This window comes from Chrysemys picta, chromosome 2 (assembly GCF_011386835.1).
Source record: "Chrysemys picta bellii isolate R12L10 chromosome 2, ASM1138683v2, whole genome shotgun sequence".
Lineage (NCBI taxonomy): Eukaryota > Metazoa > Chordata > Testudines > Emydidae > Chrysemys > Chrysemys picta.
In genome coordinates, this window is record NC_088792.1 from 266,431,543 (window position 1) to 266,452,843 (window position 21,301).

The window sequence follows — 21,301 nt, forward strand, 5'->3', positions numbered from 1 at the left end:
TTCTGTGAACACCACAGTTTTGCTTGGAATATGAGACTTAATGCATAAGACCGGTCTACTGTTCAGTGTTATGCTCACGTGAAGCCTGGTTCTGAAAGCCCTGGGTGTGAGAGACACCCACTGAAGTCCATGGGACTTCTACATATAACAGCCTTACAGGACTGAGTTTAAGATGTGACAAGAGACAGCCCAGCAGAGTTAAATCCTCTACATTATAACTGTTCTGTGAATAGATACAAGGGTAGCAGGAGTAGTACAAGCTTCCCTACACTGTACTCGAGCAACCTGTCCTATCACAGAGAAACTAGTTCTGCCTCCATGCCTACCTAACACTGATGAGACTGCAATTATATTGGTATTGGAACATGGACTCAGTAGATCTGAAATTAGTCCAACAACTCCTCAAACAATGAGCACTCAGAAGTCATTAAAGACTAACTACCCATACAGTCAATATTTGAACTCCTGCCTTATGGAAAGGGAAGAGGGTCTCTGAATCAGTTTATCATCCTTGGCAGACTACCATCATAACATAAATTTAGCTCTGTACTACACTGACAAAATATTATAGGATCATTTGAAAAACTAATTTCATTTATTTTTGTAGAAGTAAAAGGAAAAAGTTTGCTGTCATGCAATTTCATGACCAGATCCACAACAACAACAAAAAGTTGGAAGCAATATTTCAGGGCATCTGAAGGGGAGACTGCATGGTCATCCAGATGTAACACAGATGCACAGTTTAATATTAAACACCAAACCATGTTTAGGATTGCAGCAGACGTATTAGACTGAATTCATTGCCCTGAGAGAGCAAGATATAATTCTCCCCCTCCCCGCCAATGGATAACAATATAATTAAATGGACATTACAAATGATTTTAGCCTAAATGCCAATTGACAACAAAAATAAGGCGGACGTCCTATCCCTCCCTCCCGAACAGCAAGAGTGGAGAACAAAGCATAAGGGTTATCTTTGAATGTCCTCCCTTGCTGGTTCGTGTCCAACTTTAAAGTTATATGAACCTCAAAGTTCCTGTACTATACCTATAAATTTAAATGTATTTTACAGTCCCCTCTGGCTATCATGTTTGTTCAAGTCAGTTATCCCAAAGTTTGCTGTGTTTGGTTTTGCAAGGTCAGCACCATTTGTGAGTTTAAGTCATTTATTTGCTATATGTAAATACATCAGTTTTAGCTGCTAGTGAAAACTATATTATGTAACATGCATGTACCTTATATCACACCACACCACAGCCTGTATTGCAAGCTGTAGGTGGTCTACATTATTAAAGTGCCCTACTAGCACAGAGGGGAGAGGAACAACATTTCAAACATTATCCAGTATTCCCTATTACTGTTTATCACAAGAATTAGAGTATGTTTAATTTCTCCAGTGCAGAAAAGTCTGTTGTATTAAGGACCCAAAGATTCAGCTCTAGTGCAACAGCCAGTACCCAAATCCAGCTGAGAAGATAGTATATGACACTGTAAACATGCAAAATAGTTTAATGCCTTTAAATACCTCTGAATTAAATACCTCTATTCCTTTTATTAGTAGGTAGACACATAAAGAGGTTAAGCGACTTGTTCAACGTTACACAGGACATCAGTTGCAGCGCTGAGGAACAGAACCTAGGAGTCCTCAGAACTCCCAGACAATACTGCCTTTGTGTATGTGCGTTACTACAAGGAAAATCAGTTGGCATGGCTTCTGGACTGGATTGTGAAAGCCAGCAAAGTGCAACATCTATCTACTTTTAATCTTTTGTGGAAAAATAAGTTCCAAATCACTTCATAAAGCTTGCCCAGTATTTGTTGCATTATGAAAGAAAGAGCAAAAGCACATCCTAGGCCAAGGCCAATATAAAGTAAATGCACTGCATTTTGGCTCTTGTGGGATCACTGTACAAACACTTCTTCTGCAAACTGGCCAAGGAGGGAAATTTTGGTCAGAAGCAGAGGTACTGTATACACCATCTGTGGTTGAGGAGAGGCAAAGCCTGGGTGGGAAATCCCTTTCTCGTTAAGAAATGGGCCGGGGGGGGGGGGGGGGGGGGAAGAGATTGCACAGCAACTGACAGGGTTTCGGAGATAAATAAATGCATTCAAATTTGGTACAACTATGTAGAATTAAAACCAGAGCTGTTTCATATGCATCTACTATCAAAAGGTAAAATATACATTAACCCCTTCCCTACCATGCACTCTTTATCTGACAGATAATTATGTGACAGTAGTTTAGTGCAATTGCCCTCTAGCACAGTCAGACTTTTTGCTGTCAAAAAGCTATTACCTAGTAATTGGCTGAGACAGGGTCAGACAAACAGGGTGGATTTGCCAATTTAAAGCCAAAAAAGTTGCTATGGAATTAAATTCTTATGGATATCCATTTTCCCCCTATTGACCATGAAGTAACAGGAAAATATCATTTTAAACAATTGATAGTCCTTTTCAATAGAAAGGCTGGCTGCAGCTTCCCGCAGAGCCCCATCTCTCTCCTTTTATCAACATTGTGCCTAGGTTGGTTGCAAGAGACTATTTGAGTAAACTATGATCTCCTTATTCCCTCAGGGAATATTCCAGCTGCCTCCATGCTCCCAGTCCCTGCTAGCCTGAGCTTGATCCTTTGATAGCCAATACAGCATATTCCTATTAAACAGAGGCAAATCTGATTTGTTTCAAAAATAGAGATTGCTTAGATGTAGGACTTGCTATATACCCCTGAAACTGATATTTCTAATCTGTGTAATACTTGGGCCTAATGTCTAGAGACTATAAACTCAGCCTTAAGACACAACATGTATTTCAGTGACTCATTAATATACAGCAGCGAAGAGTAAGGAGGTGGTTTAGGAACATGATGTTCCTTTTAGAGCCTCAGCTGGCCAGCAACACAGTTCAGGGCTTCTCATCAGGCCCTTTTGAATTCTTACTTCAAGTTAAAAAAAAAAAAAAAACCAAACAAAAAAAACAAAAAAACACAACCACACAACCCAAGAATTGTTAAATGCTTCCAGTCTCAATTTAAAGTGAAAGTAAAACTTCAGAAAAAAAGTCAGCCAGCCATGACACAGGGGACAAATCCAGGCTAATGACCAGAAACGCTACATAGGAGCCTATGCTGTGTACTGTGGTTTTTATACAGCCATGATTTAAAAGTTAGTGGACCAAAAGTTGGAAAAGTACAATGCCTTTTTTGGAAGAAAGCATGGGCCTACTCATTCCTTCACTGCAGGATAAGTGGCATTCACCCATTTGAATTTACACCTGAAAAACAGGAAGTTAAAAAAAAAAAAAAAAAAAAAAAAAAAGCCTTCTACAAATCAGCTTTGGCATTGAATGAAGATTTTGAGCTTCATTAAAAAAAGATCAGTGCTGTACACTGAAAATAAAGCTTAAGATTATAAAAGTCATCCAGAAGGGTTTAATCTTCTCCCAAGAGAGGCTCCAAAACAGTGGCAAATTTCTCTGGGACACTACAAAATCCTGCCATAGGTTCTGGAGATCCAGCACACTTTTCATTTTTATTACCCATTTCTATTTGATTTTTTTAGACAACTTGTTCCTGTAGCGTAGCAGACGCATTGGTTGACGAGGGAAGGAAGGGACTGATCTACTGACAAGGCTAAGTGTGATTTTCATGGTTCATAGGCCATATAAACTATTCTACACAAGAAAAATACACCATCTGATCAGTATTTTCAACAATAAATATGGCTTTGATTACTGGTTAAAAAACGTTTTAGATTTGTTCTTATGGTTAGACTAGATGTCATAAAACACTGAGAAGGGAACTGCAAGTATCAAGAATCAGTTTTTTACTTCCTCCTTTGAGCCCGCTGGCCCAGATGCCTATTATTTCTATGTTGATATCAGCTAGGGGTAAGACATATTTTATTTGCACACAGATGGTACCATTTGCCACCTTTTTAATAAATAATAAAAAAAAAAATCTTGTTTTCAGTACTCTGAAAACTAGGTTGCTGAATTCACATGATCAGGTTTTAAATGCTACTTACTGTACCCTGAAGTATTTACAAAAACTTGCTTTTTCTTTTTTTTTTATGCCCTCAAGTTACCTTCCGATAAATACTCCCTTGGAAATGAGAGAGAAATTATCTGCCAAATCCCACTGATTTCACATGGTGATCTGTGTGTGTTCCCATGAGATGCTGATCACTAAAGTGAACTTTTTAATGATAAGTATTACACAATCATCCAAAGCCTGCATTGAACCAATTCTCTACCCTACCTTTCCAGCCAGAATAGGATATTTCTGAACCATATACAATTCAAGTCACCCTGCCCCATAATGCCATAATCTAAAGCATGTATCGCTCAGGAACCTTGCCCTGACATACACATTTCGTATTCCTTTATCTTATTCCTAATTTCACTCTACCATCTTGAACAATTCAGCTCCCTCGTTGAGTTTTACATCCACCGGATATTTAGAGAAAGCAATAGGCTGACTCTGGGTGGGAGCAGGACTAAGCTATAGAATACTTTTTACTTATATAGAGTTGTAGAATATCTTTCCTCAGCAACACCTTTCATCATTTGTATTTTGCTGGCTGCTCTCTAAATTTCCTTGATATTCTGGTGACCTCACCAGTGGCAGACAGAAAGGGTCCCTTCCACCGTGCTTATGTAATGCCTTTGGACATGTAGATTAAGAGTCATTTGGGTTTTTTTGGCCATCTTATTCTCCACCCTCTCCACCGCTGGGTCTCTGTCAGGGTTACTGCTTTCACTAGCCTCTACTCCCTCATTATCTGTGGTTTGGGGTTTTCCCTCCCTTATGTATTAACTTGCATTTTTCCAAGTAGGCTTTCAATTTCTTATTTTATTCATTTTTTTATTTTTATTAAACTTCTCTAGATCAATCACATTATTTCAGTATCCTCAATAGTGTTTGCAACACCGGCCAATGCCATCTGAGAGTTTAACTCCGTCAGGACATTAGTTGTTCCATAACTCCCCCATAATCATGTCACCACTACTTCTCATGGCCCTTTGTTTAGTCTTCAGCCACTTTTTATTGCCAGTAACAATATTCTGGGACACATTTACAAGAACTAGCTGGTCTATCCCACTCAACACAGCAGGTGATGTGGCATCTACAGTGCTAAGTCAATCTACAGCACTTAAGTGGTCTTTCATATTCAATCACTATATGAGGCCAGGCCCTGTCTTTTACATTTTTCCCATTTTGAAATAAAAAGTGGTGGCAAATATTTAGACTGCACCTAATTCTCATTGAATTTCAATGCAAAATAACTGCTTTGAGGTCCCTTTGAAAACTACAGCCTTACAGCTGAAGAACTACTGGCCCAGGGTAAAGGTCCAAGGCTAGTTTAAAATTCAAGATCAGATGTTTTTCTTGGGAGATATGATCTTGTTCAACTGGAGCATGAATTAATTCAGGGAAGTGTTATGCAAGAGGAGAGAGTAGGTGATCATAATTGTCCCTTTGGTCATAACTTTCATATGGGTGGGTGAGGGTGTGAGAGAGATGTTACAAATGTTCAGTCAGTCTCACACACTCTCTCCCCCCCCCCCTTTGTGGTGTATTGAGGACTGGGTTGGGATTGCAAATTATCACTTTTAAAGTTGGGGGGAGGGCTTTCCTGGTCCTGCTCACAGGTCAGAGGGCTCTGTAGAAAAGTGTGAAAGCAGAGCCAGTCTGAAATAAAAGTCTATTTAAAGGTAAGAAAGATGAGTTTTCTCTCACTGCCTTAGGGAGCAGCCTGTTCACTCTCTCTCGGATTCTGGGGTCTTGTCTATTATTGTTCTGAATTCTAAGATATAAAAAGTAGCACTGTGTTACAACCTTCCAGCAAGAGTATATGTTATTATCTAATCCTGTGTGTGTATGTTTATAACAGAACTAAAACCTGACAAAACTGGTCATGTGCAAATGAAAGGGAAAACACTATAAAATCATAGAACTGTATGGCCAGAAGGGACATCAAGAGATCTTCTAGTCCAGGGATACTCAGACCTCAGTGGTTCAGGAACAAAATTTGCTATCAACATTCCCAAAAGAGTCACAATAGTGTGAATTCATTGTTTCATTTACTATTTTTTATATTATATATACACATACATGCATACATACACACACACTATTATTCTCACAGAAAAATTACTGACCAAGTGTTATTTTGGAACATAGTACCCCGATTGGTTAATAATTAAATCACATAGTGTTTTAATATCACGTGCTGCGAAGTGCCACAGGAGACTCACAAGCCTCAGTCTTAGTATCACTTTTCTAGTCCATTCCCCTCCACTGAGGCAGAATTACATATACTTTGGACATGCGCCACACTCTGAAATCTGAAGATATACTATTTGAGTTAAACTCTGCCTCCTAAAAGAAGATATTTCTAACTACATCTAGTTCATACATATCAGCAAGAGCCATGTTGCATAAGCAACGGTTTTACTGTTCTGAAAAGGGAGAGCCAACTCAAAAGTTACATTAAAATGACAGAAGCTGGGCCACACGTCAGGAGATGAGGTTAAAATTGTTCACAGATGTATTTTTATTGCTACTATTATTGGCTGTATTCCAAAGCACAGGAGGGGGAAAAAAAGTCTGAAACTTACTGGTTGACCTCCCCACCATCTGTGATTGAATTTCTCTCGCCCTCGAAGACTGAAGCTGGCATCAAATACGGGGTCATACATGGAATTGCCAACAATTCCATGTGATTCAGGATAGAGTCCCTTTGTGCAGAAGCAGATTAATTAGTGAACCTTTAGTACATGTAAAATGCAGTTGTGCACAGTTATCCACAAATACCAGTAAATTCTTTAAGAATGGAAAACTGGGTATGCCTGTAGTTTTCACCCGAATTAAGAGATTTTAGTTTTAAGATAAAAAAAAAGTGTTTAGTACTTTAGATATTCATTAAAGCAGTACGAGATAATTTGCATACCCTGATCTTGTCTTAAAGCATAGGTACTTCAGCAGTTAGCTACATTAAAAGATCACTTATTTTCTTAATTAAATGGCAAAAAGTGTATTTCATCCAGTATGAAAATACTTTGAAGTAGTACTTTCAGTTCATCTTTGTAAAATATTCTGGTGACAGTAAGTGATCCTTTGGTGACAATAATAAATACATAACAGTAATAATAATAATATAGTTAGCATTTAAATTTCATCATGTTTTACCTTCATATTGCTTAGCAAGCGTAACTTAATCCTGAGCACTCCTGAGAGATGAGTAAGTATTATTCCTAGCATAAAAAAGAAGGAACTGAGGCAAGTCAGCTAAGTGACTTGCATCTAAAGCCACAGTGGGAATTAATGCCAAAGTTGTCATTAGCACACAGGAGTTCCTGATTCATAGCCCGGCACTCACACCAGGGCTATTATCAAATATGTGGGCCAGATAATAAGCTGGTGTAAATGTGCGTAGTTCCACTGACTCAATTTCAATGGGGAAAAAAAAAAACAACAACAACACAGATTTACATCAACTGAGGGTCTGTTCTTGTGACTTCAAATTTATTTCCATAAGAACTGTAGGCTGCAGTTACAGAATAGGAGTATGAATCACTTCATTATAGGAGCGGGCAGGAAAAAAAAAGCAGCAGGCTATAATAAATGCTTTGCATGGATACTGCACACTTTATCTAAGAATCTCAAAGTACTTTGATGCTTCCCCCACTCCATTTGAGGGGGAAAAAAAATACAAAAAAAATACAAAAAGTGACTGACCACGTTAACCAGTTTTTATTAAAAAATCCCTCCCTCGCAATTCCCAAGTTTGTAAGTGATGTGCAAGTCCCTTTAAGTATATTCAAGAAATCCCCATCAAAGACTTACAGTAGCCAGGGTATACAAGTTAGGGAAGGTTTTTGTAGGATATACAGGTCTCATATAGGGAGAATGTGTTCCACAAGATCCTGAAAGTACAACAGAAAATACAGGTGTTAAAAAGTGGGACAATCATACACTGAAGGCAGAAAGATAGGAAGACCTTTGCTTAATTTGCAAATACCAAGAAACATGTTTGAACTGATTTAAACAAACTCGACTCTACTGCTTAAGCACCGAGTCCAACAATGCTAAAGCACACATATTAAATAGACACGCATGGCCTAAAACATGACAACACTTTCCCTCGTACAAAAAGATGGAGAAAGAGTTTGGCTATAGATGTATAAAACTAGGTAGATTGAAAAGAAAGAAGTGCTCCCCTTCCCTCCTGGGGGGAGGGATAGCTCAGTGGTTTGAGCATTGGCCTGCTAAACCCAGGATTGTGAGTTCAATCTTTGAGGGGGTCACTTAAGGATCTGGGACAAAAATCAGTACTTGGTCCTGCTAGTGAAGGCAGGGGGCTGGACTTTATGACCTTTCAGGGTCCCTTCCAGCTCTATGAGATATATATATGGAGATAGGTAATTAGTCCTTCAGCTCATTTTCACTCCAAGTTTGCCTATATTAGCAGTAAAGTAACTCCAGAAAATTCATGCTAATTTCAGGTGACAAACACACTGTATTAATCAGTCTGAAACTGTAATTCCAGAGTTGTCACAGGGAAATTTTCACCAGACTTCCCATTCGCATACAATAGTGTACACAGTTGCTACTACACGTGTTGAATTCAAGATCAGGTTTGTTTAGCAAACAAAAAACTGCACCTGTTCTGGGAGACTCTCCCCCCCCCCCCCCCCAAAAAAAAAAAACCACACACCACACAATGATGCACTTCTGCCATTCTTATATTATTGTTCTGCACTGCTCCAGCTTGTCTCTTTCAGGCCTAATCAAATTGTGCACCATTTAAGCCAATGGGACTTTTGCCATTTGACTTCATTGGGAATAAGAATAGGCCTTTAGATTGTTAGACCTTTGGGCCAGAAAGCCAGCTGTGTTTGATGCAGCTCTTCTACTGCCCAGCACCTTGTTGGTTTATGGTGCTATATAAACAATGAAAACAATATGAGAACAAGATATTGCCCTGTTTGTTTGTTCTAATAAAACATTTACTTACTGAGTTTTTCAATGTTGGGCATGACCTTACTCCCTTTCTTCATGTATGATGCACGGAAGCCATCGACAGAGAAGATGATCAAAGGAGGGCGAACAAAACTGAAACAAAGGCTATGTTAACGTATCAAGAGTTGAAAGGAGTATTTCGAAAACTATTTCGTACGCTCATTCGGTTAGACTAATAAGAGTTTAAAATACTACAACAGTTAGAAGTCTATAAATTTTAGAGTTAGTAGAGAGGGGGGAGGGATGGAGGTAAAAAGTTTGGGGACACCAGCTTTACAGTTTTGCTAGCTTTCAGCACCCCCACTATAAAAAAAAAAAAAAGTGTTCCAGCACCACTGAATCTTATGTGTTTTTAAATACTGTATAAGACGGGTACCTTTGGATGTAATGTTTAAAGAAAGTTGGCCTGAAGGGTGCTCGCATCAGGTCTGATCCAATGCTTACTGAAGTCAAAGGAAAGACTTCCACTAAATTAATTAGGTATTGGTTCAGATGCATGCATAAGTGAAGTGAACTAGGCAAGTTTATCAACTTATAGCCAGTGGCTACGATTTAGTCAGCTCTTTTAACAGATGTCTTCCCCACAACTTCAAAATAAAATGCACTTACCCAGCTGGGCATTCAGGAGATTTTATCTCTTCACAGTCATCATCTACCCAGTGAGTCTCTCCTACATGGAAAGGAATGTCATTTTTTAAAACAATTGTCAATACAGTTACAAATTGTACCAGACTACCAAAAAACCACCCACACGCCACACAACAGGTCATACTGTCATACTTTGTGAGCAACGTGTTTCTATACCCATTGCTCTCCTAGGCAGCAGTATGAATGTGCTGATTACATGCCAATGTTCAACCAGAACATCAGAAGTACAAAATTAGCACCTGTTTAAAGCATGACTTAAAATCAGAGTAAAGGGATTTCCTCTTGATCCTATGTGCAAGTTTTCACATGGTTTGAACATTTGAAAGTTATAGAGCACAAAAGCAGCATTATACTTTCATATTGGTTGCTAACAAATTGTTAGTTTCATAGCCTAGCTGGAACTGATCCCCTTTTGGGCACTGTGTGACCACAGTATTAGGTTGTGTAGTCAATTATTTTCCACTACATTTTTTGCTACTGTTTCCACTGCACACTCGTTGAGACCTGGGACACACTTTATACTGTCACAGGACAGAAGAAAGTCAGATCATCAGACACTGCTACTTGCTTTTTGACATTGGTGTTATTAAAAGGAATTGTACTTCCTCAATTAAAAAAAAAAAAAAAAAAAAAAAAAAAGCAGATGTATAGAATACAATTTTGAACAGCAGCAATCCCAATTGGCCCTGATACGGGAGAGCAAGAGACACAGAGGAACTCAAGAAGGAGATGATCTTGGCATAGGCAAGAGATGTGAAGTATTTGCTTGAGTGGAACAAGAATTAGAGTGTCACATTTAATAGTAAAAGAAAAAGTAAATTTGTAACCAATAACACTGCTCTACAGCCAAAATGCTTCCGAAATAAATGTAGTCAAACTTTACTAATTCTGGGTCACTGAGAACGAAAATGATGCTTAAAATTGTTGATTGGCTCTAGTTTTCAAGATATGCTATTGGGTCAGTATATATGACCCTTGACTTGGGAATGGCGGAGGGTAAGTGAGTTATAAAGGGAAGGGATCTCAATTTAAACCAGAAATGACTAAAATACATCTTTGACTGGATCTATGAATAAATCTATGGCTGGGTTTGGACAGTACTTGTTTTTTAGGCAAAACAATGAATGATGCAATCTGAAGCTGGTATTGCATCATACATGATATGAATTGCATCATGTTATTCCTAGAAGTCATGGATGATGCAATCATAACGAAGCTTACATCACTCTGCTGAACAAATTGCCCTATACCAGCTCTAGAAATCATACAGTGTCGTGCTCTCTTATTTGTTAGTGTTTGATTTTGCAAAGGGACACATTTCTGTTTAGCCAAAGAGAGCAGAGATGCCTCATACTTGTGTGAACAGTGCAGATAACTTCCGCTATGTTTGTGGTGAAGTGACTTTTGCATCACAAAAGCGCAGTATAACCACTATGGTTAAGAAAGCCTATCACCTTTACTTTGGCTGCAAAATTGGAGATCAGGACAAGAGGTGGGCCCCACACATATGCTGCAACACTTGTGCAACAAATCTTCGCCAGTGGTTGAATAGGAAAAGGAAATCTATGCCTTTTGCAGTGCCAAGGATTTGGAGAGAACCAACAGATCATACCAGCAATTGTTACTTCTGCATGGTGCCTCCAGCTGGGAAAGGTGGGTCAAAGAAGAAAAAGTGGACTGTGCATTATCCAAACATTCCATCAGCTATACGCCCAGTACCCCACGGAGAAGGACTGCCGGTTCCTGATGCACCAGAATCATTCTCATTTGAGTCAGAGGAGGAAGGGGAAGAAACTTCTGTCCTGAACCATCAATGTCACAGGACCCAAATTTTCTCCCATCCTCCTCCTCTGAATCACACCTCATAACACAAGGTGAACTGAATGACCTTGTCAGGGATTTGGAACTACCCAAGAGTAAGGCACAGCTGTTGGGCTCCAGACTACAGCAGTGGAATCTCCTGGCAGGTGATGTTAGGGTTTCCATGTTCCGTGACCGTCAAAAGGATCTTGTCCCATTCTTCTTCATGGAAGGTGATCTTGTAGCCTGCAACAAGATCGATGGTGTGATGGCAGCCCTCAACATCGTTCACGATCCAGATGAGTGGAGACTGTTCATTGATTCATCGAAGACAAGTCTTAAAGCTGTTTTACTGCATAATGGCAATGTTTTCCCATCAATTCCAGTTGGTCATGCAGTCCATATGAAGGAAACCTATGACAACATGAAACAACTTGTGAGGTGCATAAACTATGACCAACATCAGTGGCAGCTTTGTGGCCATTTGAAGGTTGCTGCTCTCTTGCTTGGTCTGCAGACTGGATACACAAAATACTGCTGTTTTCTCTGCGAATGGGATAGTCGTGCAAGAGATTCCCACTACATCAAGAAAGATTGGCCACTCTGACAGTCATTGGAGCCTGGGAGGAAAAGTGTTCAGCATCCACCACTTGTTGAATCAAGGAAGATTTTGTTACCACCCTTACACATCAAGCTGGGTCTGATGAAGAACTTTGTCAAGGCCATTGACAAAACACAAGCAGCTTTCAAGTACCTCCGTGGAAAATTTCCAAGGTTAAGTGAAGCTAAGATAAAGGAAGGTCTCTTTGTTGGTCCTCAGATTCGTGAACTTCTTCGAAATGATGCATTTGACCATGCACTGCGTGGCAAGGAAAAGACGGCATGGAAAGCCTTCCAGTTAGTGGCAATAAATTTTCTCGGAAACAACAAGGCAGACAACTACAGGTTGTTGGTGGAAAACCTCCTCCAGGCATACAAAAGCCTTGGTTGCAACATGTCACTAAAGATACATTTTTTGCACTCTCATCTAGATTTTTTTCCACCGAACTGCGGAGCAGTGAGCGACGAGCACGGCAAGCGATTTCACCAGGACATTGCAACAATGGAGAAACGCTATCAGGGCAAATGGAGCCCATCAATGCTTGCAGATTATTGCTGGACAGTGACAAGAGATGCTCCAGTTAATGAATACAAGAGACAAGCCAAGAAGCGCCAAGTAGACACTGAATAGGACTAAACTATGTACAGAATAGTTTTTTGCCTTTTGTTTCATAATAAATTTTATTTATATAACCCTTTTGCTGATTTTTAAAGTGTTACATAAACAGGACAGGTGAAATATTATCATGTAAAGCAACCATAAACACATGAAAAGACCTAGGTTTACAATTTATGATTAAAACTCTACTATCTACACAATATATATTGACATAAAATGTAAAAACTTAAATATCTTAGAAACAGTAGCCAGTTGTTTTAATTGTCCTGTTTGAATTCAGCACATCAAAATACATAATAAATAGCACATTTTATCTCTGAAGCAGACTACTTCTCAAAAATTGTAGACCAGTGTAATATGGAGATGCTGTTCTTATGGAAAGGTCACTCCTGTAATGGTCCCATGGTCACAGAGATCTTTTGTTATTGGCTGGCTAAATGAGGACTATGTTCTGTGTACATTAAAACAAGGGATGGCTTTAACTACTTGTTCTGTCCTATCTTTCTAAGGAAAGGCACCTCAAAAGGCAGGAACTGGGAACTACAACTAGCATTTAACCACAATTAATCTGCCAGGGTTTCTTCGGAGTTGGGAAGAATGCAATCTGCTAAAACTTGCTGGAGGAGGCATATTTAGTTTTCCTTCCCCACTGCAGAACTGGAGATGAGGAAGTAGTCTCTGCACTCAGTTACGCTGGTGTGTATCTGGACTATCCTCCTCACCTTCTCAACGTATGGAGTTGCTTGGCAGAAAGGAAGTGGGGAAGAAAATGAAGATTCCAAAGAAAAACCTTTTCTGAAAGCGAGTAGTTGGGGAGGCTAACCATCAGCTGAGACTGATCTCTGGGTAAATCCTATTGAATCATGCAGAAGCATATTGAAATGGCCAGAAGACCCACTCAGATAGAGGAGGTACACCTACACAAGGCAGGATATGTTCCAACAGGATCAAGATTACACTGGAAATGAAGCCTTCACGGCCCACTGTGGTAATGGATTATTGAAGCTATTTCCATTAAAAAAACAGAGTGACCTGTAATTAAAGAGAATACAAAGAGTCCATCTAATCCTGCACGTACCTACTCTAGGTAACCATGTGTTCCTGTCACCCGTCCCTTTTCCTCACACCATGTATCTCTTGCATCTTGTCTTACATCAAAATGTAAGTGCTTCAGGGCAGAGACTCTTATGGTTTGGGTTTGGGTTAGTTTTAAATGGAACACTCAGCAAAGCTAAGCCGGTCCTTATTGAGGCCACTAAACAGTACTGTATTCACCGTAATACAATTGAGCACATCTAAACTATTTGTTTTTGTTTTACAATACACTTCAAAGGTGTTTTAGAATCCATCTCAGCATGCAGAATCCTTTTCTTCTCCAGTCAGCCTGTCAGCATCACTTCCAACTGACAAAGTATTCCCACCATCACCAAATCTGAAACACGCTGCTTCCACAGAACTGATAGCACCTCTGAGCCTAGGGCACAAGAAACTAGAACTACCCCCTCACCCCCCAAAAGAACAGAAAATGAAGTGTGTATGGTGTGGGGGAGTGGCAGGATGGAGGCCCTTTCACAAAAAAAAAATACTTTGCATTACCCACAGGCCTGGCCTCTATCAGTTCAGGATAGATAAAAGTGATAGAAATATGTACCTTTGCATACAGCTTGATAATTAGTACAACAGTCTCCTCTGGTCAAGCAGTCTTCAGAACAATGACAGGCATTCTCTTCATTCCTTGCCTCTCCACAGCGATCTTTGGTACATTCCCAGCCTCGAGCTAAAATAGTCACACGGTAAGTGAAAACATTCAAGATGATATTTTTTAAAAGGGTCCATAGCACTCAGTTGAACATCCCATGAAGTTAGCCCAACCATTACAGTCGGCTTTAGAAGTTTGCGATCTGCACAGTGTTTGAAATCAATAGGTTGACTATAAACAAAAGAAGATGTGAGCCATAGACGGGTGTGAAGTTTTGAGTGTTTCCCCATTCACAAGCAGGGAGTTTTCTTACTCTCTAATCCGGTCATTTAAGCCACTTTCCAAACTTAATACCAGCAAAAGCATCACTAAAATATTGTTAAGGAACTTCTCTCCCCTTCCCCACTAACCCCCAAATGAGGGATATGGTGAGGGATCTGGAGCATAAGAGATGAATATTAGCACGTCTCACATACACCACCACCACCCCCCCCCCCCCCACACACACACACACCCCATTAGTAGCTTTAGGAATCCACTATATTCAATTACCGTTATGTAGATGGAGGGATGTAAAAGGAGCAACATGGCATGCAATTGGGGCTTTTATTCATGCCAAGCTCCTCAACACAGGAGAAACAAAGATGGAAGGAGCCCCTTTATCAAAGCTTATTGGGTGAGAGTCTGTGCTGCACAGCACAAAACCTGCTGCCCTGGACAAGGTGGCTTATAAGCGACCTTTGCACCCTTCCAATCCTGGGGAGGCCATCCACATAATTAACAGTCCTGAAGCCCTGTCCAAGTTGAGCAGCACAGGGGCCAACTCTGTGGGTGCTCCAAGGCTGGAGCACCCATGGGGACAAAATGGGGGGTGCCAAGCACCCACCAGCAACCCCTCTATTAGCTCCCCCCATCCCACCCCAGCATCTCCTGCCCACTGGCAGGCCCCGCAGATCAGCACCTCCACCTCGCTCCCCATGCCTCCCGCCCACCACAAACAGCCCAGGCCAACACCCAGTTCCTGGCCCCCAGAGCTATGCTCAATTTTCCAGATCCTATCAACTCACTCTTTCCTGGATACCAAGCAGGTGAAGTTATACAATGACCTATGGAAGTCTGGGTAGGTCAGAATGTTCAGACCTGGCTCAGAGCTGTATGGAAGTATCATTTTCATATAAATGAAATAAACAGGGGGGGGGGCAATAATTTGTGCTGAAAATTGGGGATATTCCTGATTCCATTTGAAACACTAGTCATCTCTTTTGGCTGCTCAGATAAATGTGATTCTTCACCAAAGACCAAAGTAACAAGAAGGATTTCAAAGGCAGGAAGACTAGGCACCTATGTCAACCTAATCTCTGTACCAATCCAGCTACATATTTTTTGGTACAGTGAATAACTGAAATACATACACAATATTTTAGGAAACAAAACAGTAGCTTTATGCCCTGCCATGAGGAAGTGTAATTTCCAAAAGGTGTTAGTAGTGAGACAGCCTCTCTAAAAATGTCCACACCATGTATCAAGCTAACAACATCAACCACCACCAATTAATAGGGCTACGTTTTCTACCCCCTAGTGTCCAATTAAATGAACCTGAAAGATTCCATCAGTGGACTGTGTGTGCCTGGACATCTGGAAATAGGGGTCTGAAGTAACAGCAACCAGCACACTCCTTCACCTGCAATTCACTCCTGGAGAGGACCTGCACAACATCTATGCAGCAGTTAAGCCCTAACAGCATCAGTGGGATTTAACCAGCGCATTAACCTGTGTGGACTCCTCTGCACAGGCATGAAACCCACAGTATGAGAATGAACATTAATTCCATAAGTACTCACCATTATTTGGGAGAAAGACAACATCTCATAGTTACCACAGTTACTTCCTGTTCTAACTAGAGGAGAAAACTTTAGTATCTCCGTGTGCCTAACTGTTCGTGTTTTTACATGGAGCACTGCAGTAATACAATTTACTTTTTAGGTGGGATCTAATGTAAATAAAGGTGCAGGATGCTTCCTGGAAACCAAGGCAGGGGCAAAGAAAACCCAGTAACTGGGGAAGATACAAGGACCAGTACGCAAATTAAAGTAAGCAAGCAAGGACCACACATTGAGAAAGGCTGAATGTGTTTGAAGACGGGATGAGTAAGGCATTCCCTGACAGTTGTCATTAGTCCATAGCCAGCTATAAGCAGGGTGTATAGATACAGGGGAGTACAGCTCTCCTACCTGTCTTTAAACATAGTTCATCAAAGTCGAAGCAGCAACTGTTGTAGCTCTTGCACAGGTTGTCACAACGGCAGCCCGGGGGCTCAACCTCTTGAAGCTCAAAGCATCTGCTTTTGCAGGACCCAGAAGTACTGATCCAGGGGGAATCTGACAGGACTGCATGGAATAAGAAACAGGGCAACATTTGTCAGGCCATCAATGGCTGGTGAGTGATTGCTCAAACTAGTGCGACTCTGAGTAATGAAACTTCAGCTGCCCTGTTACAGCAGAGGGAGGTGAAGGGAAAGGAAAAGGAGAAGCACCTTGGGTGTTGACAGAAGCAAAAGTCTAATTAACTCAAAAAAAAAAAAAAAAGGTTCTTCTTTTGGGGGGAGGGGAGAGAAAGGGTAAGCAGCATGCTGTGATAATGTCCTGCAAAGAATGGCACCTGGCTTTAAGTCCATAATAATCAAGCAATCATTAGCAGAAATAAAGTTTCAGAGGCCCAGTTATGGGAGCTTCAAATACTTGCCAAAAACAGGCTTTTGCAGTTAAAAACTGCATGACATTTTCATGCTCAACTGGGCAGTTAGCATGGAAAGGAACCGCAATTAGTCTACATGACAGTCAGCAGGATTCTGTTTACTGTACTGTAAGGTGCCACATCAACACTGCAGTGAAAGGAAACTGTATGATACTCAACAAATTGAGTTAGTGGCCAATAAAGTGAGGAAATGCTTTTTTGGTGGGCTTCTGTAGAGCATTAAACTATAAAAACAAAACTTTCAGCAATAACACTGATTCAGAAACTGTAGACCATTCATACAGCAAGAAACTGAGTCCATTAATAAAGCAAGCATTAGACAGCAATGATTCATTGGGGGTAAGGGACCCTGAAGTGGGACAAAAGCTATACTCTCCTGGCTACGAGTATTCCCTATGACACCAAAATATATTATGGGGAGGCTGTTTGTGACTCCATGGTTAAGGATGCTTTATGACATGGGCTAAAAATAGAGCATATATTCAAGTTTTTCTTCCTAGGTAGGTGTTTTGAGTATGAAGTTTCACAGTACCTTTTGATTTCTTTTATTGAATTTTTAAATAGGAAGTATTTGAAACCAGTTAGGGGATGAAGTTTGTCAGCAGCAGTCAGACTATTTCTTGTTGAAATATCTACATAAAATTAGTAGAGCATAAATCTTAAGTAGATCCGATTTAACAGGTACTTTTGGAAAATATTGTGGATTACGGGCCATTTTCTGCTGCTGTTCTACATAGCTGAAAGTTTATCCATCAGCAGAATGGGGGGAGAATAATCTTCCCCAAACAAAATCATCATCCCAACACTTAGTTGTGGGAGCATACGGTAGGCATAGGTGCTGGAACTTAGCTGCTGTACCCCTAGCTTGAAGGGATTTCCATCAAAGGCCTTGGCTACACTCGCGGATTCACAGCGCTGCCGCGGCAGCGCTGTGAAACACGAGTGTAGTCGCGCCGCCAGTGCTGCGAGAGCTCCACCTCTCCGAGGGGAATAGCTTGCAGCGCTGCGAGCGAGCGTGCAGCGCTGCAGGCGCTGATTACACTGGTGCTTTACAGCGCTGCGCTCGGGGAGGGGGGGGGTGTTTTTTCACACCCCTGAGCGCAGCAAGTGCAGCGCTGTGAATTGCCAGTGTAGCCAAGGCCTAAGCTTACAGTTTGCTTCAATGCATCTCAGAGCCCCTCCCCCCAACACAAATTGTTCCAGTGCCCCTGAAGGTAGGAAGGCACTCTTATGGGTTTCGAATGAGTCACTTGGTAAAGGCAATGTGGGAAGACTGGAGAAGCTGGGGGACAGAGTTAAAGTTGTACGGCATGGTAGTATAAGGTATGTGCACATATGTGGGGCAGAAAGTAACATTAGATGGCTTAATATTTTTCTTTGCTATCGTAGTTTTTCGGTCAAGTAGGGTGTGTGTAAGTAAAATACTCTATGTAAGAGCATGGGAGTATCCCTTCAGTTAGGAACTCCCTCAGCATTCCCTTGATGAAGCCATTTTAAAATGTTCAATATTTTGGCCATTTAAAATGCCATAGGGCTAAATCTTTGTATCTGTGCTGGCAACATGCATACATGAGTTTTTCCTTCAGTCCTCTTGTTTGTTTCGGCAGTGGCCACAACCAAGCAAAATTCTATGCTTTACATTTGTTTCTTCTTCCCATAATCCCTAGTACAAAACCAGATGAATTCTGAAAGATGTAGTCTTACTAGGAGTTTACTAACAGAGGGACTAATTGCTTCTGGTGTCCAGAAAAATAAATAAGTGCTGATTCAAAACATTCTTCAGCTTTAAACAACATGGGAGCTTCTGTATTGTTCCAATCAAAGCCACAAATGATATATTAAAGCCTATTACTCCACAATAGGCATCGATATGTAGAGCATATGTGATTCCCAGTTAATCCTGGTGTCCTTTTTAAATCATTTGGGCCCAATCTGCTGAAGTGCCAAGCACCAGCTTCTCTCACTGACGTCAGCAGAGGCTGTGGCTGCCCTGGGCTTATGAAAAACAATCAGATCCATCTGTTTTAAACCAGAGCATGTATGTCAGCTCAAGTTTCCTTCACAGACAGGACACTGGAACCTCTTTGAAGCTGTAAGAAGTTTTTAAAAAAATGTCATTACTGCACTAATCCAGTATGACGACTAGACTTTAGAAGGGACATCTACTTCCAAACTCAAATTTATGTCCACTCTGCACAGAATTGCCTCTCTCTCTCTCTCTCTCTTATATTAAAACACTCCAAATTTATGGGAGGACTTTTGAGATTGCTGTAAAATTTAACACATGAAGATTCATTTCAATGAATATTAAGGGCCTAATTTTCCTGAAACATCCAGCACTCATTTAGATACTTAGCATGGACAGATTTTCAGAAATGGTCTGCTGCTATCAGTCCCATTATTCTCAACACCAGCTGCTGAGGAGTGCTGGACACTTTTAACGTCTCTTGCTTCTTTATCTTACATGTCGTATCTTTGTTTTAAGACCCAAGACCCAGATACGGCAAGTTTGAGTGTGAGAATCAAAGATGTTATTTCAGAATGCTCCGTAATATTACCATTGCCCTATTCATTTCAGTGGAATTAAGTTACTTTCAATGGGGTCTTTGCATAGTGGGGAGACTACTCCATAACGCTGTTGAAAACCACACGCCAATGTCTATTTACAAAGGAAAATTTGGTGAGTCTTACTGCATGTTATATAAGCAACTGTCTGTCCGCAGTGTTTGAAGTAGTATCTCAATGACTTAGTGTTAGCTGTGGGGAAGAATAGTTTCCATTATCTTCTAGGTAGGAAATCATTCAGCTATAGATCTTTTGTTATTTTCCATGCATCTGACAAATATAGTATATGCCTTTACTACTCATGTGACAAACTGCAGATTACAACCTAACAGTAGCTTGATACAACGTCTGAATTAACACATTGGTTATACCCATGGGTTGAGTTACTGTAAGACACTTCACATCATATCACCAAGAGGACTCATTTTAACACCCATAGCCACTGGATATCAAGACTGTTCAATGGTTTGCTTCAATTGACCTTGCTGTTGAGGCTGAACCACAAACTTGCAGGTCATACACCCAGCTGTGGCCAGGGTCCTGATGTGTGCAGAATTGTTTGAACAAGTATTGTCAGCTTTATAGGAGCTGCACTGCTGCTAACTAAGTACTAGGTTGGAGTTGTCAGATGCTCCTGCATTGAATATGAAGTTATGAACTTTTCTGAAAATTCCTAGATTGGCAGGAGCTTCTAAGCCATCAAGTCTGGATCCTGCTGGAGAAAGAGAAGACTGTAGCTGCCTTTGAACGTCAAGGAGTTTTCCCCCTTTAACACTAGAGCTGTTTATATCTTTTTTTTGGAACTTCAGTCTTTGCAAGTTAAGCTCAAACTATTGTTGTTCTTTAAGGAGAACTTTGGGTGAAGTGGTATACCACTGATTAAGGGAAGAAATCCTATGGAGGCATGTTGCCTTTTGTTTGTTATGTAAATGATAACACAGAGCCTGGAAATGCTATTTCCACCTAGAAGAGTGCCATATCAAATTGGTTGGTTTCACTATATTGGATTATGTGATCAAAAATGCAGTCTATTTGCAATAGACACACAGACTGCTTCCAGTAGGACTTCCATCCTATGGCAACTACTCAGGCATGTTTGCATTATCCTTAGTAGAGAAACTGCATGGTAAGAATTAGGCAATGGCTACGTATAAGTAGCCAGAAAAACAGTTATTTGAAGAGTTTTGGAGCAGCAGTGTCACTGCATATTATTTATACTATATTTTGCAAAGTGCCATTGAAATGGACAAGATTTCAATGCGATACCATTTAAAGTGTATCATAATTGTTCTGGTATAAATACCACTAATCATGGAATTGTATGCTTAAAAATACACATGTGATTAGTATCCAGGTTCCCACATTCACAGATCTAGGAAACAGATTTTAGCTCCCATCCTGACAATAAGACCATCCTGTTGTGCTTAAGTAATATGGTTCAAGAGGATACTATACTAAGACCACACATTCTGAAGCTACTTAACAACAGGTCTAGAAGACCTATACTCTACCTAAACTTAGAGTAATAGGTCAAGTTAAGAAATGGCAGAATCAGTTATTAATTTCCCCTGTTTTGGGGGACTTAGGTCCTTAG

At 40.5% G+C, this 21,301-nt stretch overlaps 1 protein-coding gene across 6 annotated transcripts in view; it reads right to left on the minus strand.

The window, feature by feature from the left end:
* ENPP2 (ectonucleotide pyrophosphatase/phosphodiesterase 2) overlaps positions 1-21,301 on the minus strand; it is a 97,722-nt gene that overhangs the window by 42,925 nt on the left and 33,496 nt on the right. For all 6 annotated transcript variants that reach the window (XM_065586066.1, XM_042861024.2, XM_005303378.3 and 3 more), the window contains exons 3-8: positions 16,620-16,775; positions 14,341-14,466; positions 9,632-9,692; positions 9,018-9,115; positions 7,847-7,926; positions 6,619-6,738 (exon numbers count right to left, since the gene is read on the minus strand). In XM_065586066.1, the coding sequence (XP_065442138.1) occupies positions 6,619-6,738; positions 7,847-7,926; positions 9,018-9,115; positions 9,632-9,692; positions 14,341-14,466; positions 16,620-16,775 (641 nt within the window). The remainder of the gene's footprint in view (positions 1-6,618; positions 6,739-7,846; positions 7,927-9,017; positions 9,116-9,631; positions 9,693-14,340; positions 14,467-16,619; positions 16,776-21,301) is intronic.